Source organism: Oncorhynchus gorbuscha, linkage group LG04, assembly GCF_021184085.1.
Source record: "Oncorhynchus gorbuscha isolate QuinsamMale2020 ecotype Even-year linkage group LG04, OgorEven_v1.0, whole genome shotgun sequence".
NCBI lineage: Eukaryota > Metazoa > Chordata > Actinopteri > Salmoniformes > Salmonidae > Oncorhynchus > Oncorhynchus gorbuscha.
The window spans coordinates 47,962,670-47,984,939 of NC_060176.1; the positions used below are offsets into that span (position 1 = coordinate 47,962,670).

The following is a 22,270-nucleotide window of genomic DNA, read 5'->3' on the forward strand; positions in this document are numbered from 1 at the left end:
CAGCTCACTTCCCACTCCTTCACAGACAGGAACAAACCCCAAGATGGGACAGGGAGGGGCTTGCCGGGATGAAAAGTGAGTCTTATTGGATTAAAGCGTCTCTTAACTATACTGGAGTGTGATGGAAAGAATCTGGGGAAACTCTAGGTGGTCTGTATCAACAAGCTTTGTTTGCTTAACTTTGAGGACCTTAGCTGGGTTTATTGCGTGCGAACTCGTCGACACGTCCACATTTTGGAGGGAAAGGCGCCTTTTGTCCGGCCCCTGACCCACCAAGTGGACCGAGGGCCTCCCTATAGTCTCAGCATGTCAGTTGGTAACCCACGGCAACTCAGAGCAGCACCAGCCATAGGGAAATAAATACAGGCTCAGACTGTAGTGACGGCGGCAGCCAAAAGCTCCAGCTACGAAAATATGAGCTGTGATTTGTCAAAACAGGGATGTTGTTTCAGCGCAGATAAAAATGGGAATATCATTCTTCTAATACATATTTTCTCCCACTCAGTCAAAGGGGTACAGACTGAGCAGAGACATTGCAGTTGCCAGACATGAAAGTACTTGAAGCTATTTTGGTCAATACGGAACAATACCGTGATTCACATGTAGAACAACAACGAGTGCCCCTTTTAAGAAGTTGGCTCTAACGGAGGTCTTACTGACAGACATAACAAAGGCCACGAGTGGGCCGACATCTCCCACAGTCTCTAAACAACCCAGCCTGGGCCGGGTGGTCTTAACTTACGCGTCGCCAACTGTTCTGTCTATCCCTTCACTTCAGCAGACAGACCTGTCTGTGGCTGGCACAGTACCAGCGCCACCACTAACTGCACCATGCTCCACTTCCCATTCCATTACAGATTTCAAACAAATGTAAAAACATGGAAGGTGGAATGCTGAACTAAGGGAGGTGGCGGCATTTACTGCAGCTGAACCAGGAATCATCCACCCAGCAGCCATTACAGAGCAAAGCACGCAAGTCTGCCTTCATTAAACTCAATACATCCCTTGAGGAATGTGTGACTGGCGCGCCGCTCCATTGTTCTGCCGGGGACCCTCTGGGCACGGGCCGCGCCCATATCAAGAGAAGATAAGGAGATGAGTAACAATGCAGTGCCATCACACGTAATGACATATGACAGCTGGCCCGGAATCTGGCTGACTCTATAGTTAGGATTGTAGGAACCATTGTAATGTATCCGTATGCTAAAGAAATGACAAAAAAAACGAACAAAAAGAAAATCAATCTTTCTCCCTTTTATGGGTTTATAAGGCAGTTCTTCGCTGGCCGACTGAGGCTGAACTCTTGCCACAAATTAATTAGCATGTGTTTGTGCCGACTGAACGGTGGAAGTGGCTGGGGCGGCTGGCTGGAAGGCTGAAGGGGAGAGGGGGCCTGGGGACACTGACGCTGTGGCCTCCCCTCATCTCACCACCTCTCGCTCGCCCTCCGACTCTCTGGACCTCTGCCACCAGTATCGGGCCTCATTGTCTGGGTCTAAAGGGGGAGTGAGGTTTCCAACAGCCTTCTAATGAACCACCGGAACCAATCAACACATCTCAACTGCCTTTCTGTTCGGTCTGGAAGTAGCAAAAAAACGTCCACATTCCAACATAACGACCAGACAGGCCAACGTTACAAAACCAACCGCTGCAATCTACGGTTTGAGTTCGTCCGTCAAGACAGTTTGAGTGTTGGTGCCAACGATGGACGTTACAAAACCCTTTCAGGCTGGTGACTGGGACTGAGTAATAGCCTGAAGACAGTCGGGCTGCTATGATCATTCCAAACACTACCTACTTAAACACAGAAATGAGTAGAGAGCTCTCCCTTGCTCACCCGATGCTGTGCTCCACCACATGGCTGTGCTAATCTGGAGTGCCTGGCCAGGCGTACAGAGCCCCGCTAAGGAGCTGTCAGAGGGGAGCATTAAATCCCAGAAGACAGCAGTCAGAAGACAGATGGCCTGATGGAGGATGGAGGGATAGATCGATGGTCCGTACCCGCCCCTCTACTCACTACCTTCCTTCGGGAGCCGTCATCACAGACAGAGGCAGGAAGTGCATCGCACGGATCATCCAAAACTTCCAGACGAAACATGATCCCAATCAGAGCTTCTTCTTCTCTAGTTCTGGTCTGGTCCCAAACCCCAGGGGGCATGTTGTATGTGGTGGTTAGTGCTTGAGGGGGGGAGCTGGGGGTAAGCATTTGTCCTCATGTTTCTGGTTGAAGGGAGCCGTATGAGGACTTTGACCTCCCCCCTCAGGGACCCTCTCAAAAGGTCCCCAGCTGCAGGAGAGGGGGGGTTCTATAGGGCCTATAAATAACTGTCCAAGAAGCCCCAGTTCTTTTCAAAAAGGCAATACTTTAACAGATCGGCGGAGTATGAGGAAGTAGTAGGTTAGTCATGCAGAGGGAGGAACAGAATGGGAGGGGGGGTAAACTTCTACTTAATCTCGGAATCGATCGCTGTGGTCAATGGCAACGCTAATGTGCTCCTCAGGACAAGTGGCACACATCACGTCAATCTATCAATCCCCTGCTAATCCCATATAGGCTACCTCCGGATATGTTTGTATTTTCAGGGTCCCTCTGATGCACTTGAAGATTGGCTTTTTCCTAGGTGGGACATTCATTCCTTACTCTCAATGTTTTCTTGAGTTCGAGTACTGGGCTACGAAAGTGGTGCATTGAGGAAAATCTAGAGATTCAGCATGACGTCAATGAGCGTCGGATTCTTCTGACCGTACAACGATGCATCACCATCACGACCGTAGCTCCCCACGATGAGGAGTAAACACTGGCTTGTGGCCCAACTGGCCCCCTAGCCCTATTCACTTCATTGAGTCCTGGTCAAAAGTAGTGCACTGAGGGAAGTTCACTATATAGGAAATAGGGTGCCATTTGGTATGCACGCACTGCCTTTCTCTGGGCGAGAGAGCGGGGGGGGCTAATGAAACAAGGTAAACACAGGACTCTGGCTACCAAACTCCTGCAGCCTGCTAGTGTCATTAATCACAGAGCTCAGGGTTGAGGTCCTCATCCACTCCGGTAGCAATGGCTCTGTCACATATGCACCTTTTCTCTCACCCGCATAGACCAATTATACACACACACACACAGAGAAACGTTTAATCTTTTCTTTATCAGCCTCTGCCTAGGGGTGCAGATAGAGTTGGGGAAATGGTATGTAAAGAGAACTTAATAGCAATCGAGGCCCAATAATCCAGTCTCGTCACCGGTCATCAAAGAAGAGACAAGGAGCTCCCAGTCTTCACTCTCCTCACATCTCTCTCCACTCCCTTCCCTGGCTGGTGTCTACAGGACAGATGTAGGCTATGATGGGGCCTCAATCTGCCTGCCCACTCTCTCTCCTGGCTGGTGTCTACAGGACAGATGTAGGCTATGATGGGGCCTCGATCTGCCTGCCCACTCTCTTCCCTGGCTGGTGTCTACAGGACAGATGTAGGCTATGATGGGGCCTCGATCTGCCTGCCCACTCTCTCTCCTGGCTGGTGTCTACAGGACAGATGTAGGCTATGGGGCCTCGATCTGCCTGCCCACTCTCTTCCCTGGCTGGTGTCTACAGGACAGATGTAGGCTATGATGGGGCCTCGATCTGCCTGCCCACTCTCTCCCCTGGCTGGTGTCTACAGGACAGATGTAGGCTATGATGGGGCCTCGATCTGCCTGCCCACTCTCTCCCCTGGCTGGTGTCTACAGGACAGATGTAGGCTATGATGGGGCCTCGATCTGCCTACCCACTCTTTATCCCCTGGCTGGTGTCTACAGGACAGATGTAGGCTATGATGGGGCCTCGATCTGCCTGCCCACTCTCTGCCTGCTGTGGTTGTATATTCTGGGGATTGTTGCCCTGTTATCTGCCAGATCTAAAACAAGTCTGTCGCAGGCAGGGATCTAGCAGGACAGAGAGATCGAGCCAGCCTGCCGGGTACAGAAAGGAATGGAGGAAGACTCAATTCCCCGAAACACACACACACTCACAGACAGTGTTTATGGTGTTGGAGGCAAGGAGATTATAGGAGGAACTTACTACTCTCATTCCCACAGAAACAGGGCTTGCCTTATCCCCAGGGCAGGAACGCACTAAGTATATAAACACTGCAGGGGACACAATGGCTGCTCCTCAGTCACTCCCCTTCAGTAATGTGTGTGTGTGTGTGTGTGTAAGCTGACTCAGTCTCTGTGGCCTCATCTTAATGATTTATTTCACAGTCAAAGAGAGAAAGAAACAACACTTTCAATCACCCAGTGCCCATTGACAAGCCATTGGAGGTTGCAGGCTTAGCTTTTAAAAGTGTAACCGACGAAACACAGTGCAATGTGTAATGTAGGCTTTGCATGAATGTATGCGCGCGCACAGTGTTGAACAGGCCCTGCTCTAGTCTGGTGGATGGAAAACAGACAGATAATAAGGCAAACCAACAATCTCATTCATGCGCTGCATCTTTTATCTGCCGACACGGTTTATTCCCAAACACAAGACGGATATGAAAGGATCCATCTACAGGCCTGTCATTGCTCACCTTTTTAATTCCGTCAACCAATGACAAAAGCTTGGCAGCTGCCGGCAGGGAGAAGCAGGGGCCGGCAGGGAGAAGCAGGGGCCGGCAGGGAGAAGCAGGGGCCGGCAGGGAGAAGCAGGGGCCGGCAGGGAGAAGCAGGGGCCGGCAGGGAGAAGCAGGGGCCGGCAGGGAGAAGCAGGGGCCGGCAGGGAGAAGCAGGGGCCGTACAAGTCCGCATCCTAAATTGCACCCTATTCACTACTTTTGACCAGGCCCCAAAGAGACGATATATGTCAGGGGAGTCCGTAAGCGAGAGAGTGAGTGGGGTAGTAAGTGAGCGAGCGAGGCCAGGCATGGCTTATATCGGTCACCTTGTCAGCCTGCCAAATGGGTTACGAGAGTGCAGCCGAGGCCTTTGTGGCGCCCCCCTGGGTATGGTGAGAAGCGCATGGCATGTCCCCCTGACCTACCTGCAACATCACAGGACACTCCAGATACCTGATGGCCAGGCCAGCAGCACGTTAATTCTAAATGCCTGTCCCAGAAAGGGAAGTGTGGGAAGAGGGTCAGCTGTTCCCGTAAGTCCAGCTCCAGCTCCGGTTACCTGGCCCTGACACCCACTCAACCCAGGCCAAGTAGGTAGGCGGGGTCGGTTGGAGGGGTGGAGGGATGGGGAGAAGTTTATGTCACATGGGTTGTGCGATAAGAGGTGTGGGAGGGGTTTGGGCACCAGGCCATGCCACCTGGAAGGAGTCAGGGGCATCTCCAAGCCTCACCTTTCCCCACCCAAACTCCCCCTTCCTGCTAGAACAGCACTTATGACCAAACAACATCCCTGGGCATCTTCCATCTCCACCAGACATTCACCGTTTGCACATTTGGGTCACTGATATTTTGTGGCGGAACAATGGTGCTCCTCTACATGGTCTTCAAATCCTGATCTGTAGGATGGAAGAGAACAGAGGAGCGCAGCCTTCCAGAGGCAGCCTGAGCAGACAGACAGACAGACGGATGGAAATCAATAGAGGGATGGTTGGTTTTAATTTAACACAGGAACCAAACAGAGTCTGAGGAGGGAAGTCTTCGTTAATACATGTGAAACCCCCATAAGCTGCCTGAGACAGACAGTCCACAACACTTAATACCAGACACTACGTCTCTGGCTGAATTCTAGATGAATTATTTTTTGTCACCCCGGCGGTTTCTCCTCACTCAGCCATTGACAGGAAAAAAAAGTCTGGATTATGTTCCAAATAGCACCCTATTCCCTTTATAGTGCATTACTTTTGACCAGGGCACATAGAGCACTGGTCAAAAGAAGTGTACTGTAAGGGGTATAGGACGCCATTTGAAACACACAGTGAGATTCTGCAACTATAGACCTCAGAGGAAGATAATTACTATTGGCTTTCCTGAATATTTTCCTTTTCCTTCACTGTGAAATCTCCCATTCTCCACCAGGGTGAGATGTAATGCCTGTACAAGCAACACAGGCTATTCCAAGCGAGGGAGCAACCCTTTGGTCTGCAGAGAACTTTTAAATAAGGCAAGTTTAAATATAACTCCGCATGGTCAGACCGACCAAGTCCTCAGTAGTAATTGAGGGCCGAGGGAGTAATCTTCACCGGGATTCATTTAACATAAGCCCTGCTGCAGTTACTGCTGCTTTAAGACGGGTTCGGGGCACGGGAACATCTGTGCAGTACAACTCTACGGTCTACTCCCCATGCCTGCCCTCTGCCCTCTCTGCACTGTGATCTACAGCCTGTGTAGCCTGACCAGACCATCACAGAACTATACGTCATCACCGTATAGAAATAGACTCTGGGCTACCAGATCCCCGCAGGGTACATCACAGCTGAAGCTCAGGGATGGGTGTGGAGGTCAGGGGTTACAGAGACCTTCAACCGCTTGCCCTTAAAAAAGGCAGACGTCCCTTAAACACCATAACAAAAACAACACTGACCCCTGGGTAACCCATCCATTTAGGGCCTGGGGAGGGGGTGTATGTGACAGTGACAACCACCCCTTCAGCAGGTGTTCTTCTCCAGGAGGATTTTGAAGTCGGAAGGCTAGAAAAGGTCAGAGGTGGATCATGATGCCAGCGCACCCTTAAGCATGACAGGCATTTCTGACGTCAGAGGTCAGGGACACGCAGCATTCCGCACATCTACACACCATTTTAGGACCGCTCCCTAGAGAGGTCACACGTTGGTGACACTAGGGTGTCACGGATGAGTAAGCCCCTGTAAGATCACTGGAAACACACACAGTATGGAGACACGGGAGTCAAAAAAGGTGAAACGAACACAAGGTTAGAAAGAAAATAAAATCATCATTTTGGCTCCAACCCGTTATCAAGCATCAGTCATCCACAGGGCAGCCGTTCAGCCATCCACAGGGCAGCCGTTCAGCCATCCACAGGGCAGCCGTTCAGCCATCCATAGGGCAGCCGTTCAGCCATCCACAGGGCAGCCGTTCAGCCATCCACAGGGCAGCCGTTCAGCCATCCACAGGGCAGCCGTTCAGCCATCCACAGGGCAGCCGTTCAGCCATCCACAGGGCAGCCGTTAACAGATTATCACAGCAAAGTGGAAAGTTGACAGAATGTTTCTCTCCGCCAGGCCAGGTTTTGTGTGTTTTCTATAAACTCCACCCTCTACCCCATCCCAATATGTACATGGCTCTGGGAGGAGAGGAGCTGACTATGAGTAGTTGACTTTATTCAAAGCTAGCCTTCCTCTCTTTGAATCTCAATCTAGTATTTTTATTTTCATTTATTTTCTATCTATCTATCTATCTATCTATCTATCTATCTATCTATCTATCTATCTATCTATCTATCTATCATCTGAGCACTGCCAAGCCTGAAAGAGAAAATCGCATTCTCACAGCGTAGGACACACGTTCAAATAATATATTATAGAACGCCAAAGGCACTAAAAATCACACTAACAAAAGCACATTCCTCTGGTAACTGAGCCAACAAAATGGCTAGAGACTATCAGCATTGGAGGATTGGGGTCAATTCCATTTGAATTCAGCAAACAAGCCAAATTCCAAATTGTCCTCATTGAAAAGCATTGACATTTCCTTATACTTCCTGAATTGACTGGAATTGAAAAGGAATTGACCCCAACCCTGCTGCATTGACCCTTGTAATTGTATTTTTGCACTGACTCTACACACTCACAGGACTCTACACACTCACAGGACTCTACACACTCACAGGACTCTACACACTCACAGGACTCTACACACTCACAGGACTCTACACACTCACACTTCATTTGCTTCCACATTCCTACTGACTTTACACACAATCATCATATACGCTGCTGCTACTCTGTTTATCACACATCCTGGTGCTTAGTAACCATACCCCAGTCTCCCTGCACATTGTAAATATGGTATTGGCACTGACCCTGGAACGAACCCTGTATATACACTGTAGCTTACTTCTTATTTCTCGTGTGTTTTGTTCTAATTTATTTTATAGTTCTATTGATATTGATTGCTGCATTGTTGGGAAAGAACTCGCAAGAAAGGCATTTCACTGTATTCCTGCACGTGGCAACAAAAATTAACTTGAAATGAAGCCTTATTGTGAAAACCAAAAGGCTGAAATTAGTTGTCCTCTCCCGACCACAGCTTCAGTTGGCCTCTGACAACCAATCGTCACAGAGAAACTTCCACCGGTCACCCCAAATGGGATCCAAGACATCACACAGGGCTACTGCGTGTCATCAACGGGAGACAATAGGTGGATCATCTGGGAATCAGAATGTTACTGACAGACTGGAAGTCTGTGGTAACGTGGGTGGGTCACTCATATCATACTGATGACTGCTCACCAGACAGAAGACCCGTCTATAGATATCGGGCCGCGCTTCTCAGAATGCACTACAGCCTACAAATAGTGTAAATAAATAGTTCATTATGTAGGATGAGCAAGAGAAGAACCTGGTCGGGAGTAGAGACGAGTACACACACACAGATGGACATGCTCCTCATGAAGGACAAGAATGCAAGAAAGTGATTATTGCCAGCTACTGAAGATATTTTTTAGGAAGCGGATGTTTCATTTGACCTTCCGACAACAAAGCCTCACATGAAACATCTACAAGCCAGCACAACAAACATATAATAAGAGGAACACACACGAGAGACAGAGACACAGAGACACAGAGACACACAGAGACACAGAGAGACACAGAGAGACAGAGACACCGAGACACAGAGAGACACCGAGAGACAGAGACACACGAGACACAGAGAGACACAGAGAGACAGAGACACACCGAGACACAGAGACACACAGAGACACAGAGACACACCGAGACACAGAGAGACACCGAGAGACAGAGACACCGAGACACAGAGAGACAGAGACACAGAGAGACACAGAGAGACACAGAGACAGAGACACACAGAGACACAGAGAGACACAGAGACAGAGACACACAGAGACACAGACCGAGACACAGAGAGACACAGAGACACACCGAGACACAGAGAGACACCGAGAGACAGAGACACTGAGACACAGAGAGAGAGAGAGACAGAGAGAGACAGAGACACCGAGACACAGAGAGACACAGAGACACAGAGACACAGAGACAGAGAGACACAGAGACACAGAGAGACACAGAGACAGAGAGACACAGAGACACACCGAGACACAGAGAGACACAGAGACACAGAGACACACAGAGACACAGAGACACACCGAGACACAGAGAGACACAGAGAGACAGAGACACTGAGACACAGAGAGACAGAGAGAGACAGAGACACCGAGACACAGAGAGACACAGAGAGACAGAGACACACCGAGACACAGAGAGACACAGAGAGACAGAGACACTGAGACACAGAGACACAGAGAGACAGAGACAGACAGAGACAGAGAGAGACAGACAGAGAGACAGACAGAGAGACAGACAGAGAGACAGACAGAGAGACAGACAGACAGACAGACAGAGAGACAGACAGAGAGACAGACAGAGAGACAGACAGAGAGACAGACAGAGAGACAGACAGAGAGACAGACAGAGAGACAGACAGAGAGACAGACAGAGAGACAGACAGAGAGACAGACAGAGAGACAGACAGAGAGACAGACAGAGAGACAGAGATTAATTGGGTAATCACAGTACTAACCTGTTTCACTTCAGCAGGCATTGTTCAAATCCCTTTCTTAAACCTCGAAGAAAGCAAAGAAATGTCCTTCTTTCCAAAAAGTTCTCTCCTCGCTTGTCCCTTGTTCCTTATTGGCGTGAGTTAACCCGTGAGCGCAGACGCAGCTCAGAGGAAGGCAGCCATCCTTTCCCCACGCTGTTGCTCGCTGACACACACGCTCGCACACTCCCCCCTCCCTCTCTCACACACACTCCAAATCCGCTCAGAGGGGGAGAAAAAAAAGCTTAGTCTTTCCTCTGCTCAGCAGAGACGCTGAAATGTTCAGGACAGTAGACTACAGCCACTCTGGACAAACCAAAGAGACTAAAAAGTCCCCTTTGCCTCTGACGAGTCAGAATACTGTGAAGGACGGCAAGAAAGAAAACAGCACAACAGTTACCCAGAGTGAGGAACAAAACCCTGAGTTTCAGAGAAAATGGTGAAGGAGGAGGGGTGCTGGTGAATAGAATAGTTTCCAGACAGGCAGCAGTTGCCCTGTGTTCTGAGTGTAGCAGCTTCCACACTCTGCTCTCCCTCTGACTCAGACTCTTGCTCACACCCTCTTTCAGCATCTATGCAAACGAGGGTCCTGACAGGGGGAGTGGGAAGTGGGAGGAGGAGGGGCAGGGGGGCAGAGACAGACAGACACAGCTGGAGCACACACACAGAGAGAGCCCTGCTCTGACACCACCCCATCGACCAGAGGAGAAAAGGAGAAAGAGGGATATCAGAGTTTGGCCCCCAAAAAGAGGGCACCTCACACTGCACGTTTCTACACACATTATCAACGCCCACTCTCACCCTTCCACTCCACGCCTTTCTCTCCAAAATCCTTATGTTTCCTTCACTTCATATGAGGGGGGAAAACCGCCTGCTTGAAAGAATTCAGCTATAATATGGTGACCCACTGTGAGGAAGAAAGCTCATCTAAATCACGTAAATGTACTTGGCGAAGACTCAGACAAGAGCTCAAGCAAGGCAACTTTGTGAAGACTTGACTACACTTTGGGGAAAGAAAACCCAACAGAAAAAAAAATACCGAAATCCTCCGGAGAAAGGGAAATGGCTGAGGTCTGCATTCCCCAAGCTGCATAGCATTATATTAGTTCACTTCTCTATGATGAACTCCTGAGCTAGTCTAAAAGAGAAATGGTTTTACATCAAACCTCCGGCTGCACCACCATGCCCCAGCATTTATAATCTTCAAATAACGCACTTCATTATGTACCCGACAACATACCCTTCATAATATTTTCATATAACCCGTGGCACTGTGCTAGGCGCACCGCAACACTGAGCTATACATTTTTGCGTCGCAGGTGTTCAAACCCACTTAGCTATTTTCTTGTCTGTCTGTCAGTATTAGGCTGGGGAACATATGGAGAAAGGGTTAAAGCACAGAAAACATGCCTCACACTGACAGACAGACACCTCAGATGAAGCTGCATCTGGTAAAATCATGTTTTCTTCCCTCAAGATGTCAGAGAAAAAGGAATAAAAAGGGAGGCAGAAAGAGCGAGAGAGGGGCAGAAAGAGAGGGGCAGAAAGAGAGGGGCAGAAAGAGAGGGGCAGAAAGAGAGGGGCAGAAAGAGAGGGGCAGAGAGAGAAAGGGGCAGAAAGAGAGGGGCAGAAAGAGAGAGGGGCAGAGGGGGGCAGAAAGAGAGGGGCAGAAAGAGAGGGGCAGAAAGAGAGGGGCAGAAAGAGAGGGGCAGAAAGAGAGGGGCAGAAAGAGAGGGGCAGAAAGAGAGGGGCAGAAAGAGAGGGGCAGAAAGAGAGGGGCAGAAAGAGAGGGGCAGAAAGAGAGGGGCAGAAAGAGAGGGGCAGAAAGAGAGGGGCAGAAAGAGAGGGGCAGAAAGAGAGGGGCAGAAAGAGAGGGGCAGAAAGAGAGGGGCAGAAAGAGCGGGGCAGAAAGAGCGGGGCAGAAAGAGAGGGGCAGAAAGAGCGGGGCAGAAAGAGAGGGGCAGAAAGAGAGGGGCAGAAAGAGAGGGGCAGAAAGAGAGGGGGGCAGAAAGAGAGGGGCAGAAAGAGAGGGGCAGAAAGAGAGGGGCAGAAAGAGAGGGGCAGAAAGAGAGGGGCAGAAAGAGAGGGGCAGAAAGAGAGGGGCAGAAAGAGGGGGCAGAAAGAGAGGGGGCAGAGAGAGGGGCAGAGAGAGGGCAGAAAGAGAGGGCAGAAAGAGAGGGGCAGAAAGAGAGGGGCAGAAAGAGAGGGGCAGAAAGAGAGGGGCAGAAAGAGAGGGGCAGAAAGAGAGGGGCAGAAAGAGAGGGGCAGAAAGAGAGGGGCAGAAAGAGAGGGGCAGAAAGAGAGGGGCAGAAAGAGAGGGGCAGAAAGGAGGGGCAGAAAGAGAGGGGCAGAGAGAGGGGCAGAAAGAGAGGGGCAGAAAGAGAGGGGCAGAAAGAGAGGGGCAGAAAGAGAGGGGCAGAAAGAGAGGGGCAGAAAGAGAGGGGCAGAAAGAGAGGGGCAGAAAGAGAGGGGCAGAAAGAGAGGGCAGAAAGAGAGGGGCAGAAAGAGAGGGGGGGCAGAAAGAGAGGGGCAGAAAGAGAGGGGCAGAGAGAGGGGCAGAAAGAGCAGAGAGAGGGGCAGAAAGAGAGGGGGCAGAAAGAGAGGGGCAGAAAGAGAGGGGCAGAAAGAGAGGGGCAGAAAGAGAGGGGGGCAGAAAGAGAGGGGCAGAAAGAGAGGGGCAGAAAGAGAGGGGCAGAAAGAGAGGGGCAGAAAGAGAGAAAGAGCAGAAAGAGAGGGGCAGAAAGAGAGGGGCAGAAAGAGCGAAAGAGAGGGGCAGAAAGAGAGGGGGCAGAAAGAGAGGGGCAGAAAGAGAGGGGCAGAAAGAGAGGGGCAGAAAGAGAGGGGCAGAAAGAGCGAGGCAGAAAGAGAGGGGCAGAAGAGGGGAGAAAGAGGGGCAGAAAGAGAGGGGCAGAAAGAGAGGGGCAGAAAGAGCGGGGCAGAAAGAGAGGGGCAGAAAGAGCGGGGGCAGAAAGAGCGGGGAGAAAGAGCAGAAAGAGAGAGGGGGCAGAAAGAGAGGGGCAGAGAGAGGGGCAGAAAGAGCAGAGAGAGGGGCAGAAAGAGCGAGAAAGAGCGGGGCAGAAAGAGAGGGGCAGAAAGAGAGGGGCAGAAAGAGAGGGGCAGAAAGAGAGAGGGGCAGAAAGAGAGGGGCAGAAAGAGCGGGGCAGAAAGAGCGGGGCAGAAAGAGCGGGAGAGGGGCAGAAAGAGCGAGGGGCAGAAAGAGCGGGGGCAGAAAGAGAGAAAGAGGCAGAAAGAGAGGGGCAGAAAGAGAGGGGCAGAAAGAGAGGGGCAGAAAGAGAGGGGCAGAAAGAGAGGGGCAGAAAGAGAGGGGCAGAAAGAGAAAGAGGTCAGAAAGAGGGGCAGAAAGAGAGAGGGGCAGAAAGAGCGGGGCAGAAAGAGAGGGGCAGAAAGAGAGGGGCAGAAAGAGCGGGCAGAAAGAGGGGGCAGAAAGAGCAGAAAGAGCGGCAGAAAGAGGGGGCAGAAAGAGCGGGCAGAAAGAGGGGCAGAAAGAGCGGAGAGGGGCAGAAAGAGGGGGCAGAAAGAGCAGAAAGAGCAGAAAGAGGGGGCAGAAAGAGCGGGCAGAAAGAGGGGGCAGAAAGAGCGGGGCAGAAAGAGGGGCAGAAAGAGCGGGGCAGAAAGAGCGAGAGGGGCAGAAAGAGCAGAAAGAGAGGGGCAGAGAGGGGCAGAAAGAGCGAGGGCAGAAAGAGAGGGCAGAAAGAGCGGGGCAGAAAGAGCGGGCAGAAAGAGGGGGCAGAAAGAGCGGGGCAGCAGAAAGAGGGGCAGAAAGAGCGAGCAGAGAGGGGCAGAAAGAGCGGGAGAGAAGAAAGAGGGCAGAAAGAGGGGGCAGAAAGAGCAGAAAGAGAGGGGCAGAAAGAGGGGGCAGAAAGAGGGGCAGAAAGAGCAGAAAGAGGGGCAGAAAGAGAGGGGCAGAAAGAGAGAAAGAGCGAGAAAGAGAGGGGCAGAAAGAGAGAGCAGAAAGAGAGAAAGAGCAGAAAGAGGGGCAGAAAGAGCGGGCAGAAGAGAGAGGCAGAAAGAGAGGGGCAGAAAGAGAGAGCGAGAGAGCGAGCGAGAGGGTCAGAAAGAGAGAGCGAGAGAGAAAGGCAGAGAGGGGCAGAAAGAGCGAGCGAGAGGGGCAGAAAGAGCGAGCGAGAGGGCAGAAAGAGAGAGCGAGAGAGAGGCAGAAAGAGCGAGCGAGAGAGAAAGAGCGGCAGAAAGAGAGAGCGAGAGAGAGGCAGAAAGAGAGAGCGAGAGAGAGGCAGAAAGAGAGAGCGAGAGAGAGGCAGAAAGAGAGAGCGAGAGAGAGGCAGAAAGAGAGAGCGAGAGAGAGGCAGAAAGAGAGAGAGCGAGAGAGAGGCAGAAAGAGAGCGAGAGAGAGGCAGAGAGAGCGAGAGAGAGGCAGAGAGAGCGAGAGAGAGGCAGAAAGAGAGAGAGAGGCAGAAAGAGAGAGAGAGGCAGAAAGAGCGAGAGAGAGGCAGAAAGAGCGAGAGAGAGGCAGAAGAGCAGAAAGAGAAAGCGAGAGAGAGGCGAGAGAGAGAGGCAGAAAGAGAGAGAGAGAGAAAGAGGCAGAAAGAGCGAGCGAGAGAGAGGCAGAAAGAGCGAGCGAGAGAGAGGCAGAAAGAGCGAGCGAGAGAGAGGCAGAAAGAGCGAGCGAGAGAGAGGCAGAAAGAGCGAGCGAGAGAGAGGCAGAAAGAGCGAGCGAGAGAGAGGCAGAAAGAGCGAGAGAGAGGCAGAAAGAGCGAGAGAGAGGCAGAAAGAGCGAGAGAGAGGCAGAAAGAGCGAGAGAGAGGCAGAAAGAGAGAGAGAGGCAGAAAGAGAGAGCGAGAGAGGCAGAAAGAGAGAGAGAGAGGCAGAAAGAGCGAGAGAGAGGCAGAAAGAGAGAGCGAGAGAGAGGCAGAAAGAGAGAGAGGGAGAAGCAGAAGAAGGTACACCTATAGCTTATCTCTTGGCAGTAGTACTGTATACAACTTTATTACTGACCTCAACCCTGAGTCTCTCAGAGCATTCACAGTCAACCTAGTAACACCCCTATCAGATCACAGCAAAATCACAGTCTACCGTATTTCAACAAAGCAATCCTCAATCATGAAGCATCAAAGCCAAAGGAACTAAATAATATTTAGAAATGCTGTAGATGGAAGGAATAGTGTGTGGAAATTGTTGGATCCTGTGTTTTACATTCTAGCCATTACCATATATATGATTGAATATTATCTGCTGTTGGCTTGTGTGGATGTATTTATGTGTTATGCAACATAGCTGACTTGAAACATTGTCAACAGTTTCAGGGCCATGGGCCTTTCTCATGATGGAAAAATACAGAAGACGGGACCTGTGCATTGAGTTGGGGGGGGGCACATTCAGAGCGTGGGGTTGCAGAACAAGCAGTCTTGTTAGATAACAGGAGCCAGGTGCGACATAACGGTATCGAGCATGAGCGCATGGATGTTATTCACAGCAACAGTTACATCTATCAACAGAAGCGCCAAGAGGCGGGGACCCGCCTGAGCGCCTGCAAGTTTAAACCACGCCCAGCCTCTACTGTGATAGACAGTTCCAACCAGTCTGTTGGCCTATCACAGTATAAAGAATACTGTTTACATACATCTTGTCAGTTCTCTGTTCTGCCCTGCGTGGTATTACAGTGAGCCCGTATATACGAAAGTTGCATTTGCCATTTATTACTTAGCTAATAAAAAAATACATAGTATACAATCGGTGACTCATTGTTATAGTTATCCTGATACCAGATTCGAATTTACGCAACCCTAACAGATGGTGACCACCGACGTGATCTCGTAAAGGACATCGCTGGACATTGGTGTGCCAGGCGATTGGCCAGTACTGTCGCCGGACGGTGTGTCTCACAAATCCTGACCGGTCAACTAAAAAAGGGTAAGCAGACACCTGTTGTGGAAAACTAAAGTTCTGCACATTGGAGTTATACAAATTCAGTTTTGTGAGACACCTGTTTGATGTAAGTTACTAAATTTAAACTATTATGATGTGTGAGATTGGAAAATAGTTGAGAAAGTAATATCTCCATTGGCAACTGCAATTTTATTATTGATCAACAATACTTAATGATGGGATGTACTAGTATGCCTGGCTGGTAGGTGGTAACAGAGGACACTTACTACATGTATGAGTGGTGGGTAACGGGTGACCATCAAAGTGTGAATGGATAGTCTGGGACTACATGTATGAGTGGTGGGTAACGGGTGACCATCAAAGCGTGAATGGATAGTCTGGGACTACATGTATGAGTGGTGGGTAACGGGTGACCATCAAAGTGTGAATGGATAGTCTGGGACTACATGTATGAGTGGTGGGTAACGGGTGACCATCAAAGTGTGACTGGATAGTCTGGGACTACATGTATGAGTGGTGGGTAACGGGTGACCATCAAAGCGTGACTGGATAGTCTGGGACTACATGTATGAGTGGTGGGTAACGGGTGACCATCAAAGCGTGAATGGATAGTCTGGGACTACATGTATGAGTGGTGGGTAACGGGTGACCATCAAAGCGTGAATGGATAGTCTGGGACTACATGTATGAGTGGTGGGTAACGGGTGACCATCAAAGCGTGAATGGATAGTCTGGGACTACATGTATGAGTGGTGGGTAACGGGTGACCACCAAAGCGTGACTGGATAGTCTGGGACTACATGTATGAGTGGTGGGTAACGGGTGACCATCAAAGCGTGAATGGATAGTCTGGGACTACATGTATGAGTGGTGGGTAACGGGTGACCATCAAAGCGTGAATGGATAGTCTGGGACTACATGTATGAGTGGTGGGTAACGGGTGACCATCAAAGTGTGACTGGATAGTCTGGGACTACATGTATGATTCATTCTAGTTGATTATAAAAGTGTGACTGGATAGTCTGGGATTACATGTATGATTCATTATAGTTGATTATAAAAGTGTGACTGGATAGTCTGGGACTACATGTATGATTCATTCTAGTTGATTATAAAAGTGTGACTGGATAGTCTGGGACTACATGTATGATTCATTATAGTTGATTATAAAAGTGTGACTGGATAGTCTGGGACTACATGTATGATTCATTCTAGTTGATTATAAAAGTGTGACTGGATAGTCTGGGACTACATGTATGATTCATTCTAGTTGATTATAAAAGTGTGACTGGATAGTCTGGGACTACATGTATGATTCATTATAGTTGATTATAAAAGTGTGACTGGATAGTCTGGGACTACATGTATGAGTGGTGGGTAACGAGTGACCAAAGTGCGATTGAAAAGCCATTTGATACGAATGTGATGTACTAGGCAGGGCCAAGTGTGAATGACGGATAATTAAATTGATCACTTGAGACCGATTTAGCCTTTAGGAGAGGGTCTCTCTAAGGTCCTAACAAAGCATAGGTGTGTGTGAAGTACATCGGGTAGTAAAGTCGGCGCACTGACTACCAAGCTTGAATGAGACATTAAGTTGTTCTAGAAACGTGATCCGGTCGACACGTTAGTCATATGGGGTGATTGTATTTTTTATTTTGTACATTTGGTATTGAAGTAAAGGTGATAATCCGGGGGACACTAGACTACTTAATACCCTAGGGGACCCACAGTGCATAATTGAGTTCTTACTTTGGACCTAATTGGGGGCCGATTTAGCCGTAATGAAAGGGTACCACTAAAGGAATAGGTTGTTGACAGTATTGTAGTGTACATAAAATGTCGTTGGAAATAGAAAAGGTGTTAAACGCTGAAGTCCATTCTAGAAGTGAATGAAGGCAGAGCGGGTAAGGAGTGGAAGAGACTGGGTGAGAAGCTGTACAGAGAATGGATAGAAGGCGGGGCCATTGCGTCTCCTACTGGTCTGCTTACTGCGGTGAATGAAGATGTGTGTGTATGGTGTAAATTGAAGCTTACTGGCGTGAATGAAGATTTGTGAGACTCATTGTGTGCATGAAATACGCTTGATATTCAGTCGGGGACTAATATCGGTATGAATGAGGTCGGGGACAAACAATTAGGCAACAACAAATTCAATTCCTTTCAGACAACTTCCTGGACAAAACATTCCACTGCAATAGTGAAGGAGTAAACTTAGCAGTAGAAAACCTAAACAGTATATTTCACCTCTCAGCTTCCCTATCAAATCAAAAAATGTCAAACAAAAAACCCAAAGAAAATTAACAATGATAAATGGTTTGATGAAGAATGCAAAAACCTAACAAAGAAATGGAGAAACCTGTCCAACCAAAAACAGAGAGACCCAGAAAACCTGTGTCTATGCCTTCACTACAGTGAATCACTAAAACAATACAGAAATAAACTACATGAAAAGAACAGCACATCAGAAATCAGCTCAATGAAATTGAAGAATCCATTGACTAAACACTTCCTTTCCTCAGTGAAAACAAAAAGGCTTTTTACCAAATTACCGTACAACAGACCACACATGCACCCTGCACACCCAAACTGACTGACAAACAAACTAAAACAAAGGCAAAGTCTTCTCATGCGTTGTTGATTGTTTAAAAAAATAAAAGCATTTGACTCAATTTGGCATGAGGGTCTGCTTTACAAATTGATAACAAACATTGTTAAATACATGTACACAAACAACAACTGTGTGGTTAAAATAGGCAAACACACACATTTCTTTCCACAGTTTGTTAGACCTGGGCTCTGACAGTAAATCTCAGTAATCCAAAAATAATGATGGTCCAAAAAAGGTTGTCGCCAGGACCACAAATAAAAATGTAATCTAGACACCCTTGCCCTAGAGTACACAAAACAACTAAACAATCGCACCACAGGTAACTTCCACAAAGCTTTGAACAAGCTGAGAGGCAAGGCAAGAGGGGCCTTTAATGACATCAAAAGGAACATCAAATTTGACATAGCATTTAAGATTTGGTAAAAAAATACTTAAGTTAAAGAACCAATTGCCCTTTATGGTTGTGACCAACCAAGAAATCACAAAAATGGGACAAACAGCAAATTGAGATTCTGCATGCAGAATTCTGCAAAAATATCATTGTGTACAACGTAAAACACCAAATGCATGCAGAGCAGAATTAGGCCGATACCCACTAATTATCAAAATCCAGAAAAGAGCCGTTAAATTCTACAACCACCTAAAAGGGAAGTGATTCCTAAACCTTCCATAACAAAGCCGTCACCCACAGAGAGATGAACCTGGAGAAGAGTCCCCTAAGCAAGCTGGTCCTGGGGCTCTGTTCACAAACATAAACAAACCCCACAAAGCCCCAGGACAGCAACACAATTAGACCCAACCAAATCATGAGAAAACAAAAAGATAATTACTTGACACTTTGGAAAGAATTCACAAAAAAAACTGAATAAACTAAAACGCCCATTCTCCCCATTATACTTTACTTAATTTATTTAAATCTGTTAAATGAGTGAAATTAGTTTTGGTATAATTTAGGTTCAGTTTCAAAGCAATAATCATCCAGATAATCAGCTGGGCACTGTCGGGAGAAGGAGTGAAGCGGGCCCTACTGTCGGGAGAAGGAGTGAAGCGGGCCCTACTGTCGGGAGAAGGAGTGAAGCGGGCCCTACTGTCGGGAGAAGGAGTGAAGCGGGCCCTACTGTCGGGAGAAGGAGTGAAGCGGGCCCTACTGTCGGGAGAAGGAGTGAAGCGGGCCCTACTGTCGGGAGAAGGAGTGAAGCGGGCTCTACTGTCGGGAGAAGGAAGGGGCCCTAGTCGGGAGAAGCGGGCCCTACTGTCGGGAGAAGGAGTGCAGCGGGCCCTACTGTCGGGAGAAGGAGTGCAGCGGGTCGGGAGAAGGAGTGAAGCGGGCCCTACTGTCGGGAGAAGGAGTGAAGCGGGCCCTACTGTCGGGAGAAGGAGTGAAGCCCTACTGTCGGGAGAAGGAGTGCAGCGGGCCCTACTGTCGGGAGAAGGAGTGCAGCGGGCCCTACTGTCGGGAGAAGGAGTGCAGCGGGCCCTACTGTCGGGAGAAGGAGTGCAGCGGGCCCTACTGTCGGGAGAAGGAGTGCAGCGGGCCCTACTGTCGGGGAGTGCAGCGGGCCCTACTGTCGGGAGAGGAGTGCAGCGGGCCCTACTGTCGGGAGAAGGAGTGAGCGGGCCCTACTGTCGGGAGAAGGAGTGCACTGTCGGGAGAAGGAGTGCAGCCCCTACTGTCGGGAGAAGGAGTGCAGCGGGCCCTACTGTCGGGAGAAGGAGTGCAGCGGGCCCTACTGTCGGGAGAAGGAGTGAAGCGGGCCCTACTGTCGGGAGAAGGAGAGTGAAGCAGGTCGGGAGAGAAGGAGTGAAGGAGTGAGGGCCCCTACTGTCGGGAGAAGGAGTGAAGCGGGCCCTACTGTCGGGAGAAGGAGTGAAGCGGGCCCTACTGTCGGGAGAAGGAGTGAAGCGGGCCCTACTGTCGGGAGAAGGAGTGAACTGTCAGGCCCCTACTGTCGGGAGAAGGAGTGAAGCAGGCCCCCTACTGTCGGGAGAAGGAGTGCAGCAGGCCCTACTGTCGGGAAGCAGGGCCCTACTGTCGGGAGAAGGAGTGCAGCAGGCCCTACTGTCGGGAGGAGGAGTGAAGCAGGCCCTACTGTCGGGAGGAGGAGTGAAGCAGGCCCTACTGTCGGGAGGAGGAGTGAAGCAGGCCCTACTGTCGGGAGGAGGAGTGAAGCAGGCCCTACTGTCGGGAGGAGGAGTGAAGCAGGCCCTACTGTCGGGAGGAGGAGTGAAGCAGGCCCTACTGTCAGGAGAAGGAGTGAAGCAGGCCCTACTGTTGGGAGGAGTGAAGCAGGCCATACTGTTGGGAGCAGGAGTGAAGCAGGCCATACTGTTGGGAGGAGTGAAGCAGATGAAGCTTTAGCGGTTCTCGTGTTAAAGGTCCAATGCAGCCATCTTTATCTCATTATCAAATCATTTCTGTGTAACAATTACATACCTTACTGTGATTGCTTTCAATTAAAATGGTCAAAAAGAAACAAAAGCTTCTAAGCCAAGGTTAATTTCTCAAGCAAGAATTTTGTTAGGACTTTCGGAGGTTGGGGAAAACAGAACATTTGCTGTTAATGGCAGAGAGGTTTGGAACGCTATTTCTTACTGGTCTATTAACTCATTTAATCACCAAAACAGGCTGAAGTTTCAGGCGGTCTTTTCAAACAGATATTACTGACGTCACTTGAATCAGTATAGGTGAAGGGGAAGAGACAGGTTAAAGGAGGAGTTTTAAATCTTGAGACAATTAATTGAGCCATGGATTGTGTGTGTGCCCCATTCAGAGGGTGAATGGGCAGGGTATGGTAGTAGGTGTCAGGCGCACCGGTTTGTGTCAAGAACAGCAACTCTGCTGGGTTTTTCCACGTAAAACAGTTTCCCATGTGTATCAAGAATGGTCCACCACCCAATGGACATCCAGCCAACTTGGTTCCTAATGTTTGGTATACTCAGTGTATATAAAACATGGGGAAATCACATTTTTGACAGCACTGGGCCTTTAACACTCATCAATCCAATACCTTGATAGTTGAATAGAATGATTATGGCAATCTTTGAACAAGCCTATACAATCAAACTCCTTCCAAATGCCTTCCTCCCTCCATTCTCTCTCCTTCTCCCTCATTCTGCCGGCTCTCTTTGTGTCTTTTCTTTCTCTGATTGTGTGAGTCGGTGGTGGAGTCCCCAGGCGGCCACACTACACAGGTCTGGCAAAACGAGAGGCCCTGGGAGAGCGCAAGAGGGGCAAGGAAAGACAGAGAGAGAGGGACAGAGAGAGTGGGACTACAGTCGTAGCTCCTATTCGTTGCCACATTCTTCCTCTGGCAAAAATGATTCTCTCCATCCCTCCAAACCTTAAACTCAAAGACCCTGTGAGAGACACGGCATGTATCCACATGCCAGACCTGACTACCACTCTGCCCTGCAGTAATGCCTTAACGTGCTAAGTCAAGAGGCCCAGGGTTTGCTGCTGGCCAAGAGAAGCACATAACTCACTCTCTCACTCAGACCAGCCCCAACCCCAGGCCTAGCCCCAACCCCAGGCCTAGCCCCAACCCCAGGCCTAGCCCCAACCCCAGGCCTAGCCCCAACCCCAGGCCTAAACCCACTGGGTGGATGGGTGGAAGTGGTACATGGGGCTGGGCTTCAATGACATGAGTGGTATGACTGATGTGTGGCGTATACCGAGCTCCTGGTACATATAAGCTGCCTTCACTGTGAATCCATTCATCGCCGGTCGCTGTGGTCCAGTTAGTCTACCCACGTGGTAGTGGCTCGGCCTATGAGCTTTCACATCGTGTCAAGGATTCATGTTGAGGCAGACAACATTTGTCTTGCATGTGTACTTCTTGAACCCAACATATTGATGGAATACAACTTCTGTTGCTGGTTTGCTGTGCAACTTACATGCTTGTAACTCATGTCGTAAAAATGTCGCACAAGTACCTGAAACGTATGAGCATAATTAAATAGAGGCTTTGAAGAGCCAAACACCTCTAAACTACAAAGCACGCGGAGCATTTCCGACTGGTTTCAATTTAGACCTACAATCAAGGGGTGGTGGGGGTCAGTTTCCAACCTTGTTTGGTTATATACCCGGCT

The 22,270-nt window shown here is 49.4% G+C and overlaps 1 protein-coding gene across 18 annotated transcripts in view; it reads right to left on the bottom strand.

The window, feature by feature from the left end:
• LOC124034176 (armadillo repeat protein deleted in velo-cardio-facial syndrome homolog) overlaps positions 1-22,270 on the bottom strand; it is a 240,155-nt gene that overhangs the window by 98,063 nt on the left and 119,822 nt on the right. Inside the window, exon 1 of one of the 18 annotated variants that reach the window (XM_046347007.1) lies at positions 9,688-10,283. The exons of the other annotated variants lie outside the window; for them this stretch is intronic. Within the exon in view, the coding sequence (XP_046202963.1) occupies positions 9,688-9,708 (21 nt within the window). The 5' untranslated portion in view covers positions 9,709-10,283. Of the gene's footprint in view, positions 1-9,687; positions 10,284-22,270 lie in introns of those variants that run through there. 18 annotated transcript variants of the gene reach the window in all.